The sequence below is a fragment of the Notechis scutatus genome, chromosome 3, assembly GCF_049901735.1.
Source record: "Notechis scutatus isolate UNSWTSFEM ecotype Mainland chromosome 3, rNotScu1.2, whole genome shotgun sequence".
NCBI lineage: Eukaryota > Metazoa > Chordata > Lepidosauria > Squamata > Elapidae > Notechis > Notechis scutatus.
In genome coordinates, this window is record NC_142011.1 from 164,280,926 (window position 1) to 164,295,133 (window position 14,208).

General features: G+C 39.7%; 1 protein-coding gene across 2 annotated transcripts; it reads right to left on the minus strand.

The window, feature by feature from the left end:
- Window positions 1-215: 215 nt before the first annotated feature.
- On the minus strand, window positions 216-12,784 carry AQP4 (aquaporin 4). Of its 2 annotated transcripts, none has more exons than XM_087961660.1 (5): window positions 12,563-12,784; window positions 6,725-7,139; window positions 4,458-4,622; window positions 3,183-3,263; window positions 216-1,929 (listed from the first exon to the last, which is right to left on the minus strand). In XM_087961660.1, exons 1-5 carry the CDS (start codon window positions 12,712-12,714, stop codon window positions 1,666-1,668), a joined length of 1,077 nt encoding a protein of 358 aa, XP_087817786.1. In that variant the 5' UTR covers window positions 12,715-12,784; the 3' UTR covers window positions 216-1,665. The 2 variants fall into 2 exon arrangements, with proteins under 2 accessions (XP_087817786.1, XP_026526154.1); XM_026670369.2 differs by lacking the exon at window positions 12,563-12,784 and adding an exon at window positions 12,341-12,500.
- Between the last annotated feature and the right edge of the window lie 1,424 nt (window positions 12,785-14,208).

The window sequence follows — 14,208 nt, forward strand, 5'->3', positions numbered from 1 at the left end:
TTTTTCAGACCCTACACATCTTATCAGTTATAGATGAGCAACTATACTTTGTGAGATCTTTTGCATGGGAAGGGCAATGAATTGCTGTGTATTTTTAGCATTATTTGGGATGTAAAATAATCTCAGTTACAAGATTATTAATGAGAGAGACTTTTGGTGGAAAGAAGACAGAAAATGATTAATGTTTTATAGGTTGGGAAGGGACAGACAAATGCTCTGATTGGTTTTTTTTAATGTCCCACTGAATTTGTCATAAACTTTACAGTGAAAATACTAATCAAAATTGACAACAGCCAATTAAGTGTCAGAAGAACAATCTAATAGTTTCTTGTTTCTATGGGCAAATTAAGATAAATTTTCTCTTTCCATCTCATGACTGATTGCATTAAAATTAATGTATCATTCAAAATTCATTCAGATTCTCCTTCAACAGATCAACAAGAATATTTATGAATTGAATATAATTTATAATGTTCCCTCAATTTAGAACATTGCTATCATTTCACAGTATGGGAGCATGATCTGATGAAACAAATGAGGGTAAAGCAATGTGTCACAAACAACTAATGGAGAAATTAATAAGTTTTTCTTATGAAAATTGGTATTTGATGGAGATTGGAATGAGATGAATTTTTCCTCAGATAGAACATCTGAGAAAAAATATTTAAAGTACTCAAGGTAAATTTTGATTTGATGAACAGTTTAGGGCTAGTGTAGAGAGACAGAAAAAAAAAGGTAACTCTAAAGAACTTATTCTTCAGAAAGACATAATAGATTAATTTTGGTTTTCAAAAAAACCATCTATTAAGATTTTCCTTGCCAAAACCTGTTCTGATCATAATCTCATGGGGTTTCTAAAGAGAAAGCTACTACTTTTAGATGGAGATTAAATGAAATACTATTATAAAAAGAATTTAACAGAATTTTTGAATATAGTTTAACTGTGGGCATGGGTTTAAGAATGGTGTGGGATGCAAAATAAGTTTTTATGAGAGGATAGCATACAATATAATATTCAACTTAAAAAGAAGAACTAATATAAGCTATCTTGATGAGATAAAAGAACAATTACATTTCCAAGGAAGATAAATATTTCTCATCAAATCAAAATTTTACAATAGCTGTTGATATTAACAATAAAAGAAATGGATATAAAATGAATTATGCAAAGCAAAAAATTGAATTTGCAAATAAATCAGGCAAACATTTCACATATAAATTAAGAAATGAAAAAGAAAACAATATGGAAATTGTTTTACAGAGGGGCACTGTATTAATGGATAACATGGCAATACCAAAAAAAAATCATCAGTATTATGCTATTTTGTATAAAGGATATAGGATTCCCAAGGAGAAATTAGAATTGAACTATTTTTTAAGATTTTGGAAAATAGGAATTTTGGAGAGAATTTCATAAAATGGATGTCTTTTTTTCTTATTTCTTTTGTCTTCTCTCTTTATTTTAAATATTAGTTCTTGTTAGTTTATATATATGCTATAATCTCACATATGATCTAATTAAATAGCTAATTCATAGATGATATTGCCCAATATTTGAAGTTATCTCAAGTGACAAACTTACAACAGATCTGTCTCTTTTATAGGTGGAAAACTATCTGTGGATATACTGGCAGGCTGGTCTCTGCTTTCAGTGCTTCTTGCTAGTCATACAGATGATAGCACTTCATTGGTAGGATCTCTTCCTTTCTTATCATCACCCCTTTCAAGATCAATGAAGTGGACCATTCCAGGTTTCTGGATTAGATCATCCGTTTCCCTCTGGCTCTTGGGATCTTCTACTTCAATGTACTTTCCTTTGGATTGCTGGGTTTCCTTGAATGTATGCTCAAGGTCCTCATCAGGGCAATAGATATATTGATAAAGAGCACCCGCCAGGACAGCTCCTATAATTGGTCCCAGCCAATATACCTGTACAGAATCAGAAGGAGAGGAAATATGATACAGGGGTATTAATAACTGACTAATAAATGAAAGGGTAGATAGTAAAGTTCCTTTGGCAAATGGCTTGTAATAACAAGATTGGTTACCCCCTCCCATACTTCTACAAGGAAATATAAAAGCCAGCAACATTAGATTTAGCAGTAGATATCTTTTCTATACTTTCTGCAGAAATACTCAAACCCAGGCAAATCGACCTACATTTTTAGATGTTCTTGCCATGTTGTTCCACAATGATATGTTGTGCCTTTCCTTGATGAAAATGTGTTACATGTATTGGATGAAGAATGACTGGTGTTCAGAATTTTGAATGGATCATAATCTGTTTTCTTAATTACAAGGTCTATGATTCATGATGGAAAACTACAAATATAGGAAAGAGACCTGAAGAGGGGGTGGAGGGGTCAAAAAAAGCAAGCAGGCAACTGCAACTATAGAATCTAAGCCTTCTTTTTTAGTATGTGCCAAGCAGGGGTGAGATTCAAATTTTTTAACAACTGGTTCTGTGGGCGTGGCTTAGGTGGTGGGCATGGCTTGATGGTCATGTTATTGGCTGGGTGTGGCCAACTCAATATCACTCACATCGAGGCATGCATCTCATCGCCTGGCCTCTCATGACTGTGGGAATGCTGCAACAGTCGTAAGTGTAAAAATGGTCATAAGCTACTTTTTTCAGTGCCATTGTAACTTTGAATGGTCACTCCACACAAGCAAAGTACCAGCAAAGGAGGGGGAAAAAAATCCAGAGACATTCCTGAGACAGGAAGTCTAGTCCTGCCAAGAATGTAATAAGGGTTAACGGAGAGGCAGTTTCTGTAAGCAACACCAGAATGTTTCCTTCCTGCCTTCCTTACAGGATTAGGCCAGTAATTTCTTCTAACAACAGGTTCTCCGAACTGCTTAGAATGTTAACAACCGGTTCTAGCGAATAGGTGCGAACTGGTAGAATCCCACCCCTGGTCCCAAGCATGTGAATGTAAACAGGCAGTGAAACTTCAAACTTGACTTTTTGACCCCTTCCCCACAGGCACAGTACCCCAAAATGAATAAAAGATATCTACAAAACAAAAACAAAAAAAACCTGGTTGGGCTTTTTTTTTTTTTTTTTACACAAAAGCCATTTTATAATTTATTACCTTTTTATAAAATAATCAAACCAAATAACAATGACAGATATTAAATGCTCTGGAAAAAATAAGGAATACTAAAGTATAATAACTTACCCAGTGATCTTTCCAGTTACCCATGATAACTGCAGGCCCCAGTGACCGAGCAGGGTTCATGCTGGCCCCCGTGTAACTGATCTGCAGTAGGTATACATATGCAAATATATAAATATTTGGAAAGGAAGACCATAAGCAAACATGCTGTTAAAATTCTTATAGAATCATCCTTTTCTAGTGGCACAGAAATGATGGATTTATGCATTAAACAGTGTGATAGAACAGCACGTCGGCTACAGTTTATCAGATACAAATACTATAAATAAATAAATATTAAAAATAAATAAATTTCAAAATATATGTGTGTTAAACCAAAACCAACACAAACCCCCCCCCCCCCCCCCCCCCCCACCGCCGACTTTTTCCCCCATTTTTTCGCCCTCCCTAACCAAAGCTGTACACAGACATATACACACACATACACAGAGTATATCCTTATATGGCATAGGGATACTAGTTACTTGAGGAGCTGCCTGTTTCCCCATAGTATCTGCCCAATCTCTTCAGTCTGAGAGGATTAGGGTGCTCTAGCATCCTTCAATTAAACAATGTCATTTGTTGGGTTCCCAGAAGCGCAGTGACTTCTACCTGCAATGCCTGCTCTCTGGAATGAGCTTTTCCCCAAGAACAGGATTGCCCCTATTCTGTTGCTCTTCAGAAAAAGTGTTGAAGACCTTGCCCTATTCCATCTGGTCTGTTGTTCTTGTCATCATTGCCCTTTGATTGATATTATTGTAATTACAGAGAATTACTAGAGTCATTGGGAGTTGGTTGGCATTCAGGTGAAGTAAATAAATAATAAGTTAATAATTTTCCTTTATTTATTTTAGGTGTTTGTTAAACAATAAAGTGAATCAGCATTATTTCAAGTCATATACTAAGTAAGATAAACATAATTAACATAAAAGTTTCTCTATACTTAATCTTAGCCAAAAGGCTGAGAAGGGATAAAATAAAACATAAACTAAAATTACTTATATATTTACACACACACACACACACACACACACACACTCACTCATTTTGTGTATATTTATGCACACATCCAAAGAGAGAAACATATAAGAATGTTATTAACTTTAATATTGATTTGACTCAAATGATTCCAAATATACTTGCTTGCGTATAAATATTTTAAATATAACTAACTGAAAGTTACAGCCTCTGACCATGCACAGGTTTCAGAATAATAAGCTAATAGGCTACTTAAAACATTGCTACTCTCTGTAATTTATAAGTACCTAGCTAAAGAAGCTAATGAAAGAAGCAACTTACAGCAAATAAATGTCCTATTGCAACTGACAGTCCAATTGCCAATGCCACAGAACCGGTGACATCATTTCGCTTAGAATCACAGCTGGCAAAAATAGTAAAAACCAGCTGGAAAGTAATTATCAGCTCCACCAAGAGCCCATGTCCACTGGAAAGTTCCGCATGTATCTAGAAGAGGAAGCACACAGAGAGCCAGGCAGCATAAATAAAGTGTGAAATTGTAATTACCAACCTGCTAATTAAAACAGTTTCAAAGTAAATAAGTGTTTTGGAAAGAAAGAAAATAGAATAAGGCAAGGAAGTAATACACCATTAAAAGCCTTTTAAGTAACAGCCTCTTGGGTTATCTGGGCTTCCTTGACAGGTGGCTCTGAAAAACTCCAGTTAATGACTCATTAGCCATTGGGTTGTTGGGATACAGAGATGTGTATTTTGTGTCCTTACATGAAATAGCACTGCATTAAACCATAAGATGGTTTGCTTGCCTGATTGTAGTGTAGATCCAGCTATATATTTATATATATTGTATCCCAAAGGTGCTTTTTCAAGAGGCAACTGGACTTCTTGTTTTCCTTTGAAAACATTTCGCTTCTCATCCAAGAAGCTTCTTCAATTCACCCAGAAGCTTCTTGGATGAGAAGTGAATTGTCTCTTGAAAAAGCACCTTTGGAACAACCATGACTGACTGAGAATCTCCATAGACACTTATGGAGTACATTGTGTTATATAGTTGACAGTAGTAAATTAAGCCAATGTGATGTATTCCCTCAAACCATGATAAACATAGGTTTGTGTGATGTGTACACCCACCAACAGCCTTACACTCAATTTAACATCAGCCATGGCATTTATTTATATGTGTATGTATACAAAATTACCTTCTTTCAAACTCTTGGTTTTGATGGGAATTTCACACAAGATTCTGAAGAGTACAACTATTTTTCTATTTTTTTTCTTCAGCAGATCCATGATTTAGTTTTCTGTTATGAATCCATTAATTAGCTCTTACTCAATTAATTTCAGTTTCAAATAAAAATTGACAACATGTAAGTGCAGTTTCATATCCTGCAGTGAAGTTAATTGACAGAAGGAGAACAAAGCTAGAACCAAAAGCAAAGTCTATTTTAAAGAAGTTATCTAAAATATACACTTCTTTTGTTTTAATATATCTATACTTTTCTCCTCAAATATTTCATGCCTGGATGTTATACCTTATATCAATTCTTCTTTTAGTTAGAAATATCTACTAAGGAACAATTCCTAAGTACAAAATAAAAAAACTACAAATAAACTACATCAAATATATTAGAATAAAAACAGTTCCTTGCTTTAAGTTAAACTGTATACGCCCCCCATAGTTTATTAGGACTTGATATGTGCATATAACTGTTGTGAAATATTTAGCATTGAGTTTACAGTAAAGAATGGATTTATGGGGCACAGGGCACCCTGCCTATCAAAGTTTCTTATTAACATTTTTCTTTAAGGCATTCTAAATCCTTTCAAAGAAATGCATTCCATGTGGGCCTGGAGTTTTATCAAAAGGTCACTTTTGAATTAAAAAATAATCACATGAACCACTTGAGAAACCACTATTCAGATTTTAAAGCAGTTTCACAAAATACTTCCATAGGTTTATATAATTCTAAACACCTTATATTCATTGTAGCCCTTGGTATCCACATCATCATCATCATCTATAATAATAAAAAGATGCTGAAGTGAATTTAAGTTATCCAGATCTTGTCTAAAAACCCATGCTAAAATATGAATAAGACTCGGAATGTTTGTTTGTATATTAATGTGGAAGCCAATATAAATGTAACCTGAATGTGAGTCCACACTGGAAAATAATTTGCTTTGTAAACTTATAAACGTATGGGTGGGTGGTGTCATTTTTTTAATTCTGAATTTATTAACTGGGCCTTGTCTCCTGATATAGAAATAAATTAAAACCATTTTCTGGGATTCTAATCTAATATCTGTGGGTGTTTGCTCCCAAGATGATGGCAAAGTATTTACTGCACAGTGTCTTTGATGTGGAAAAAAAATGTCTGCTGAAGATATTGGATTAAGCCTAGGAAGGAGAACCCAATTTCAAGTCCACTTTTAGCTATGCAGATCAATTGCCTGACTTTCTCTCAAGTAGGGGAAGATTCTTCAGCCATTTTCAAGAAGAAATGGCTTTTTCCCATTCAGCAAATGCTGAAATCTATTTGCGAGGCTTGGGTTCTTATTAGAGAGGGTAATTCTCCATTCTTTCAACCTACCTGGGTAACTCCCAATCCCCCAATTACACTTGACGGAGTGACCAAATAGAGTATTCCTGCCCCTGCGATGGCACCCAGGCATTGGGCTATAATATAGAAGACTGACTTGGCAAGGCTGATCTTCCGAGTGCAAACCATTGCAACGGTCACTGCAGGATTAATATGGCCACCACTGATGTGTCCAATGCACTGGACCATTGTCGCAATGCTGAGTCCAAAGCACAGAGAAATAAGGACCATGTCTACAGGCAGAGGTTTTTCAATTCCACCCCAGTTGATCGTCGAGCCAAGGCTGAGGAAGACAAAAATGAGCATGGCCAAGAATTCTGCTGACACAGACTTCCAGAAGGACTTGGTCCAGATGCCTTTAAATGCTGCCATGGCGGCCTCACAATTACACCATTGGCCACACTTACTGAAAAGGAAAACAAAGCAGCATAAGGACTTGATCCTGTCATTTAAGAAATGCTTTAAAAATAAATGTGTTACCATTTGCAAAGAACTAATAACAGAAACAACTTGTAAAAATCTATTACAGACCTGTAAGTAGCCAATAACAGTCCCACCTCTGCATGGAATGAACAATGGGCGGGGGAGAGAGATCCCATCTGGCCATCTCTAATCTACATGCTTTTACTAATACTCTCCACCTCCAATTCCTGTTTAAAGTTATTGACATAGAAGTAACATGTGATGGACTTTTGTAAATCACTTTAGAGCCTAGAGTAACCAAGCACAGAGATGAACGTGAGAAATTCATTTTCTTCTTCTGTACCCAGAAGTTACATTCAGGAATAGTATGTGTGAGAACATACTGTACAGACGTTATGCATAAACTATATGCACTCTGGGGAAGAATGATCTGAATCAGGAAAACTAGGGATACTTGCCATAAAAAAAAAAAAAGATTGAGACTCAATGCTATCCTAGGTCTCAAGAGCTCCAGTAAATTGTCTCATTAGAGCTATCCAAGGTGCTGCAAGTTCAGCCTGGATACTTCAAGTCTTCCCTGATGCTTAAAGTGTTATCTCCTTGAGCCAGCAGAAAATGAAGCCAGCATGAAATGGGTAGAGTCCATTGTCTCTGTTCCCAATTATTGATAACCACCTGATTCCACCCCACCCCCCAGTATAATGGGTGTCACAGCCTATTAGATTTTTTAAATATTTTGAGTCTGCCTTTGGATGATGTTAGAACAATGGAAAGAAATGACATTTTAACAGTGATCAAATATTTCAGTTTGTCTCATTCATGGGCTGAGGTGAGATGAAGGCAACATCCTGAAAATACAGCAGAAAAAATGGTTTATTCCATGGTTAAGTACTTAGATCCAAGTATCTGAGTAAAGTAAGCATTATTCTATATGGCTGCCTGATCATTAAGACATTTGGACAATGCATGACTTCCAGCTTTTGTTCTTTTCTGACATGATTTCTGTTTTATGGGTCCTACACTTCTGCTTTGATATTGGCTTAGTTTTCCATACTGTTTCTTCTTCCACATACTGCTTACTCTGCATGGTTCCATCCACTGCTTCTTTCTGAATGATGGGTTCCATCTACTGCTTCTTTCTGAATCCTATTTTGCCCCTCAGTCCTACCAAAGACCAGGTTAACAATGGAAAGAAGCTACCTGTCAATTATATCAATTGGATTTTCTTTTTACCATTTGTTGTCTTCTATCCATGGTCACATTTCCTTAGAACTAAAGCTAAAATACAATTACTTTTAATTCAGTCTTCTCTAACTTTAAGTTATGTGCTGAATATGTGTCCATCATACCACAATCATGGAGCCCTTGGGTTAGCAAGGACAGTATCTAGAAAGCACAAATTGGGGAAGGTTATTCTACGTAATGCTTTCATGGAATAGAATCAAGACTTTGCTCATATAAAGGTAAAGGTTTCCCCTGTCCAGTCAACTCTGAATCTAAGAGATGTTTTTCACCTCCCTTTCTTAGTTGAGAGAGCCAGGGTTGTCTGACAACATCTCTGTGGTGATGTGGGCAGTATGACTATATGTTGAGGTGAATGGAATGTGGTTACTTTCCCATAGATATGGTGCCTATTTATCTACTTACATTTGCATGCTTTCGAGCTGCTAGGTAAGCAGGAGCTGATATATATTTAATTTTAAATATCAGTATGCTACAATTCAAAAGTTTATGGGGAATGTGATTCATACACTTTAAGAGCTTCCAATAACTATATTTTGGGTTTCAAAATTATATGTTTTTGGTTTAAGACTACATAATAGAAAATCTAGAAATGCTTCTATTTAAACAAGAGCATAAACAAGTAACACAAAGTGAAAGCACAGTAGTCAGAAACACCACACAAGATTTCCAAATTTCTCTTTTTCAGCATTCCTGAAACATTAGCATCATCCTGATTTATCTGGACTGGAAATGAAGTAAAGGGAACTTTTGTATTTATCAGCTCAAATTTGTCATGTTTTGTAATGGTGAAGAATTGGTATTCTCAAATCATACTGGATGTTTGTGAATTCCAAAAATACTTTTGCAGAAACATGCTTGGAATAAGCAAGAAATTTGTGAAATGATGAAACTTGATCAGAATAAACTACAGCCAACAACTGATTACACTGATTATCATGCAATCTACTATATTAGATAGGGCTCAAATTTAAAGATAGCAAAAGAGGCTTTAAAAAAAATCTATCTCTTGTTATCAGTATAAGATGCAGTCCCAAGTATCCAAATTTTGTACAGATATATTCAATATCCAACATACATATCCAAAATGCTATTATGCCATCATTATGAATGATATAATAATAATTTATGGCAATTACTAAGCATTGTTTTGGTTTGGCTGATATTCCTCACCTCTTTATTTATTTTGTTGGGTGATTTTTATATGCAGGGATTACCAGAAATGGTAGATTTAAAGAATCATTCAAAGGTGAAAAGAGCAAACAAAGTTACTTTGACTAAGGGTGACTTGGGTTAGAGTTTTAAATAATGTTAGGGAAAGCATGATGTGTTGTGCTGGGTTGTTGGCAATGTGAAGGTATTTCACAAACTGCAACGTGAATGAACTATGGCAGCCTGAAGATTTATGGGATCGAGGCCCTCAGATTATATTACATATGTTCAGATATATGAATACTTAAACAGGCTATTTGTTTCTGGCCTGAGTGCAAAGTGCCCCCTTTTACATTCCCTCTTCAAAGGGATAAATATAAGCCCACTGCTGCTGGTTTCTTCCTTGAAAAAACAAACCAAACTACTCTGCAAATACATTTTAGAAAAAAAAACTCTGCTGTACTTGGCTGGAAAATGTCAACTCCAAGATTCTCTCTTGCTGAAATTATTTTTGTGTGTGGTTTAGAGTTCTTAAAGCCACCTCAGAAGAGTAACATGCCTCAAAAAGATGGCTTTAGGTAAAACAACTCATTCCCTCGTCCATTGCTTGATGCCAATATTGCACCGTTTGAATCACCCCAAAGTTAACAACCATCCAAATTTGGGGGCTACCTTCCCCCAATTGTGTTCTTCAGATCCGTTAGACTCAGAGGTGGGATTCAGATTTTTTAAACTACTGGTTCTGTGGCTTGGTGGGCATGGCAGGGGAAGGATACTGTAAAACCTCCATTCCCTCCCCACTCCTGGGGGAAGGTTACTGTAAAATCCCATTCCCTCCCCATCTCACTAATCTGCTTTCCAGCTCCGTTCTCCCGTGCAGGGCAACAAAAGAAGACCCAGCCGATCAACTGGGACTTGGGAGGCAGAGAATAGATGGTGGCGGGGCGGTCAGAGGTGGTATTTGCTGGTTCCCAAATTACTCAAAATTTCTGCTCCGTTTCTCCAGAACTGGTTAGAATCTGCTGAATACCACCCCTGGTTAGACTTCAGCTTCCTTGACCTCCTAGCCTGGACGGGGTAGATATCCTAGCCTGGATAGATGGTCTCTCCCTCTCAACTGGAGAGCAGTGAAGTCCAGCACAAAAGGGCATTTGAATTTAAGTGCTTCACCAAAGCTTTCAGGAGAATCAAAGTCCATTTGCTCCTCGCTGATCTGCTCACTGCATCAGGCGGGCTTTGAAAGGGAAGAGACCTTTTCTTACTTAACAGGAACTTTGCACCAAGATATTTCCATCCCGCACCGGGTGCATTTCTAAACTCCCTTTTCTCCAAACTGAAGCACCCAAGCCGCGTTTCCCTGGCAAGGTCTGAGCGACCCACTTTCCAGCCAGAGCCTTTCAGTCAGGAGCGGCGGGGTGAGGGGGAAGGCGGGGGAGAGGGGAAGGGAAGACACCCCAGACCAGGGGCCTCCAATCTTGGCAACTTTAAGACGTGTGGACTTCAGCTTTGCTGGCTGAGGAATTCTGGGGAGTTGAAGTCCACCAGTCTTAAAAGTTGCCAAGGTTGGAGACCCCTGATTCCAGACGGTCGGTCTTTTCAGGCACGGGAATGAAAGGCTTTTGTCCCGGCGCGAAACGCTCCGGGTTTCGGCAAGTCAACAGAGACTGAAGAGGAAGGCAAGCGCAGCGCAGGCGACGCCAGTCTAGAAAAGGCAGAAAGAAAAGCCCTGGAAGCAAGCGGGGCATGGACAAAATTTGGGAGCTGGACAAGATTTGTAGCGCGCCGCGAATGCAACTTCTAACGGGCTCCGCGTCCAGAGGCGCTGCGATCTGTTTACGGGGCAGCGCAAACTGCTGGCAAAGGAGTTTTTCTAGGATCCTTTCCAAATACATCGGTGAAAAGGACGCGAACTGCCCTTGACATTTAGTAGTTACAAATCTTCCAGGTTTAACGTTTCATACCTTTAATACGCTCACCCAGCCTCCACAAGCAAGTTCTCCCTCCCTCCCTCCCTCCCTCCCTCCCTCTCTCTCTCTCTCTCTCTCACACACACACACACACACACACACAGACACGATGCCAACGGTACGAGAAACGCACGCAAGTGTCTTTCTTTAAAAAAAAAAAAACTTTTCTAAAGTATAGAACCATTAAACAACGCAAGGTGCATTCTGCACCGGTCCTTGGGAAAGAAGCGATAAAGAAACCGCAGCTAACCAGAAAGTCTTATGCAATTTCTGACAATTTCCAACAGGTTCATAATAAAAGCACAGTGGCACAATTCAACTGCGCGGGACAACGGTTCTTCACTCGGCTCGCTGGTTTTGGGGGGGCCTGGTTGGGAGGGGAGAGGGAAGGGCTCCAAAGGGCAAGGGTGAACGGTCCTGGGTAAGCCAAGACCGTGTCCTGCAACACCTCTGACCTCTTATTGTCTGAGCCGGTTGCCTCGGATGGCCCTTCACGGAGACCCTTATCCCGACTCGCGTTTAGTCCCGTCTTCCAGAATTGCACGCTACGGTCCCACAAAATTCGGAGGAGGGATCCGCGTGCGGCCTCGTCCTTTCGCTGGACGGTCAGTCCCCCTCCGCTTTTCTACAAGAGGTCGCTAGAAGAAAGGTTGGGTCTCCTCCGAGGGAGGCAGAGGGACCAGGGGACAATCGTGGGCAAAGGGGCCCCTTGGGCAAAGGGGCCAGGGGACAATCGGGGGAAGGAAGGCAGCCCAAGCGCATCTTTCCAACCGAGGTACCCCAACCGATCCCCAACCCCACCCCGGCCGGTCATTCGACTCACCCCCAAGCTCTGGGCGCCGCTTCGTCGCTCATGCCTTCTCGCGTGTGGCGCGCCTGGCTAGAGACGGAGCCGCGAGAGGGGGAGTGGCGGAGCCCGGGGTGTTTGGGGGGAATCGGGTTACTGCTCCTGTTTGGCCCGGTGGACTTTTCCAAGTGGAGGCTGTGGGCCGAGCAGTTGGCCAGGCGTTGGGTTATATTTGAACTCCGAATAACTTTCCCTTACCTGATCAACCCGAAAGGGGTGGAGCCGCCTCCCGCAATCCAAACGCCTGCTGCCGAGGAGCGGAGAGGAACGGAGCGCGCCGGCAGTTGGCTCGCGATCTCAGGCGCTGGATTGGAGTAGCCGACAGAAAAGGACTTGCCAGCCCTTGCCATGAGCGGAGTTCAAAGGGAAGCTTGGGCCTGAGGCTGGGGAGCCCTCCCTTCCCCGCCGCCCAGCTCGTAGCAAAGCCAGAACGGCTTGACCCATAAGTAGCACGGTCTCAGCACGCAAACGAAGTACTTGGCTCCTTTATCTGGACCTCCCTCACCCTAAACTCTGCTTTGTTTGATCACGATGTAAGCACTGTTGCCTGGGATCACGAAAGCTATGAGTTGGGGCTGGCCTTTCTCAAGACTGTGGGAAGCCCAGCAGCAGGAGATTCATTTGGTTTGCACCTTACTTTCTTCTGCCTGGATCAACATAAATTTTCCTCTATTGTTTTCTTTTCATTTAGGTCAGTGGCCCAATAAAAGAAAGAGTAGAGTAGAGCAGAGCAGAGCAGAGCAGAGCAGAGTAGAGTAGAGTAGAGTAGAACAGAGTAGGACAGAACAGAATAGAACAGAATAGAATAGAATAGAACTCTTTATTGGCCAAGTGTGATTGGACACACAAGGATTTGTCTCCAGTGCATAAGTACATATAAGCAACAAATGACAAATCATGATTATAAGTATGAAGAGAAAGCCCCCAAATACTGAAATGACTATAATAGTTACAATTTAATTGGTTAATGTTATTGTTTTGATTGAAAAATATTGATCCATAATATTTTAATCACTGCACCATGCATAGAATGGGACTCTTCGCTATGCGATCCCAGCAGGTTACAAACCTTGAAGTATCCAAGGGCCTTCACTCTGATGGGGTGTCTTGCTTTTCCCCTTTGGCTCTCCTTGATAGTTGATATGTGAAGATTCCCCATCCAAAGAGACAATGCCCCTGCGACTCTGAATGTACAGAAACAATAGAGTATTGGCTTCTTCAATGCTTAAAGGAATGCTTTATTTCATCATAATAGCTTTATTTCATCATTATTACATATATATCCAGGGCTTACAGGACAATTCTACACCTCCCTGATGCATTCATACCAACCCTGCTACAACCTGCAATGTTGCCAGGCTCTGTGATGCAACACTTAAAATATGCCAGAAAATGATCTGTGTCACAAATCAGTTTTAATGAGCACTAGAGCATTATTAATAGGATGCAGTGGCTCAGTAGCTAAGATGCTGAGCTTGTCGATCAGAAAGGTCAGCAGTTCAGCGGTTTGAATGCCCTAGCACTGTGTAATGGAGTGAGTTCCCATTACTTGTCCCAGCTTCTGGCAACCTAGCAGTTCAAAAGCACGTAAAAATGCAAGTAGAAAAATAGGGACCACTTTGGTGGGAAGGTAACAGCATTCTGGCACTTAGTCATGCTGTCCACATGACCATGAAGACGTCTTTGGACAGCACTGGCTCTTCAGCTTTGTAACGGAGATGAGCACTGCCCCTTAGATCCAGAAACAACTAGCACTTATGTGCGAGAGGAACCTTTACCTTTACCTTAGAGCATTATTATGGAGGGTTTTTTTGTATTAATTATATCAGTTAGATTCAGTTTAC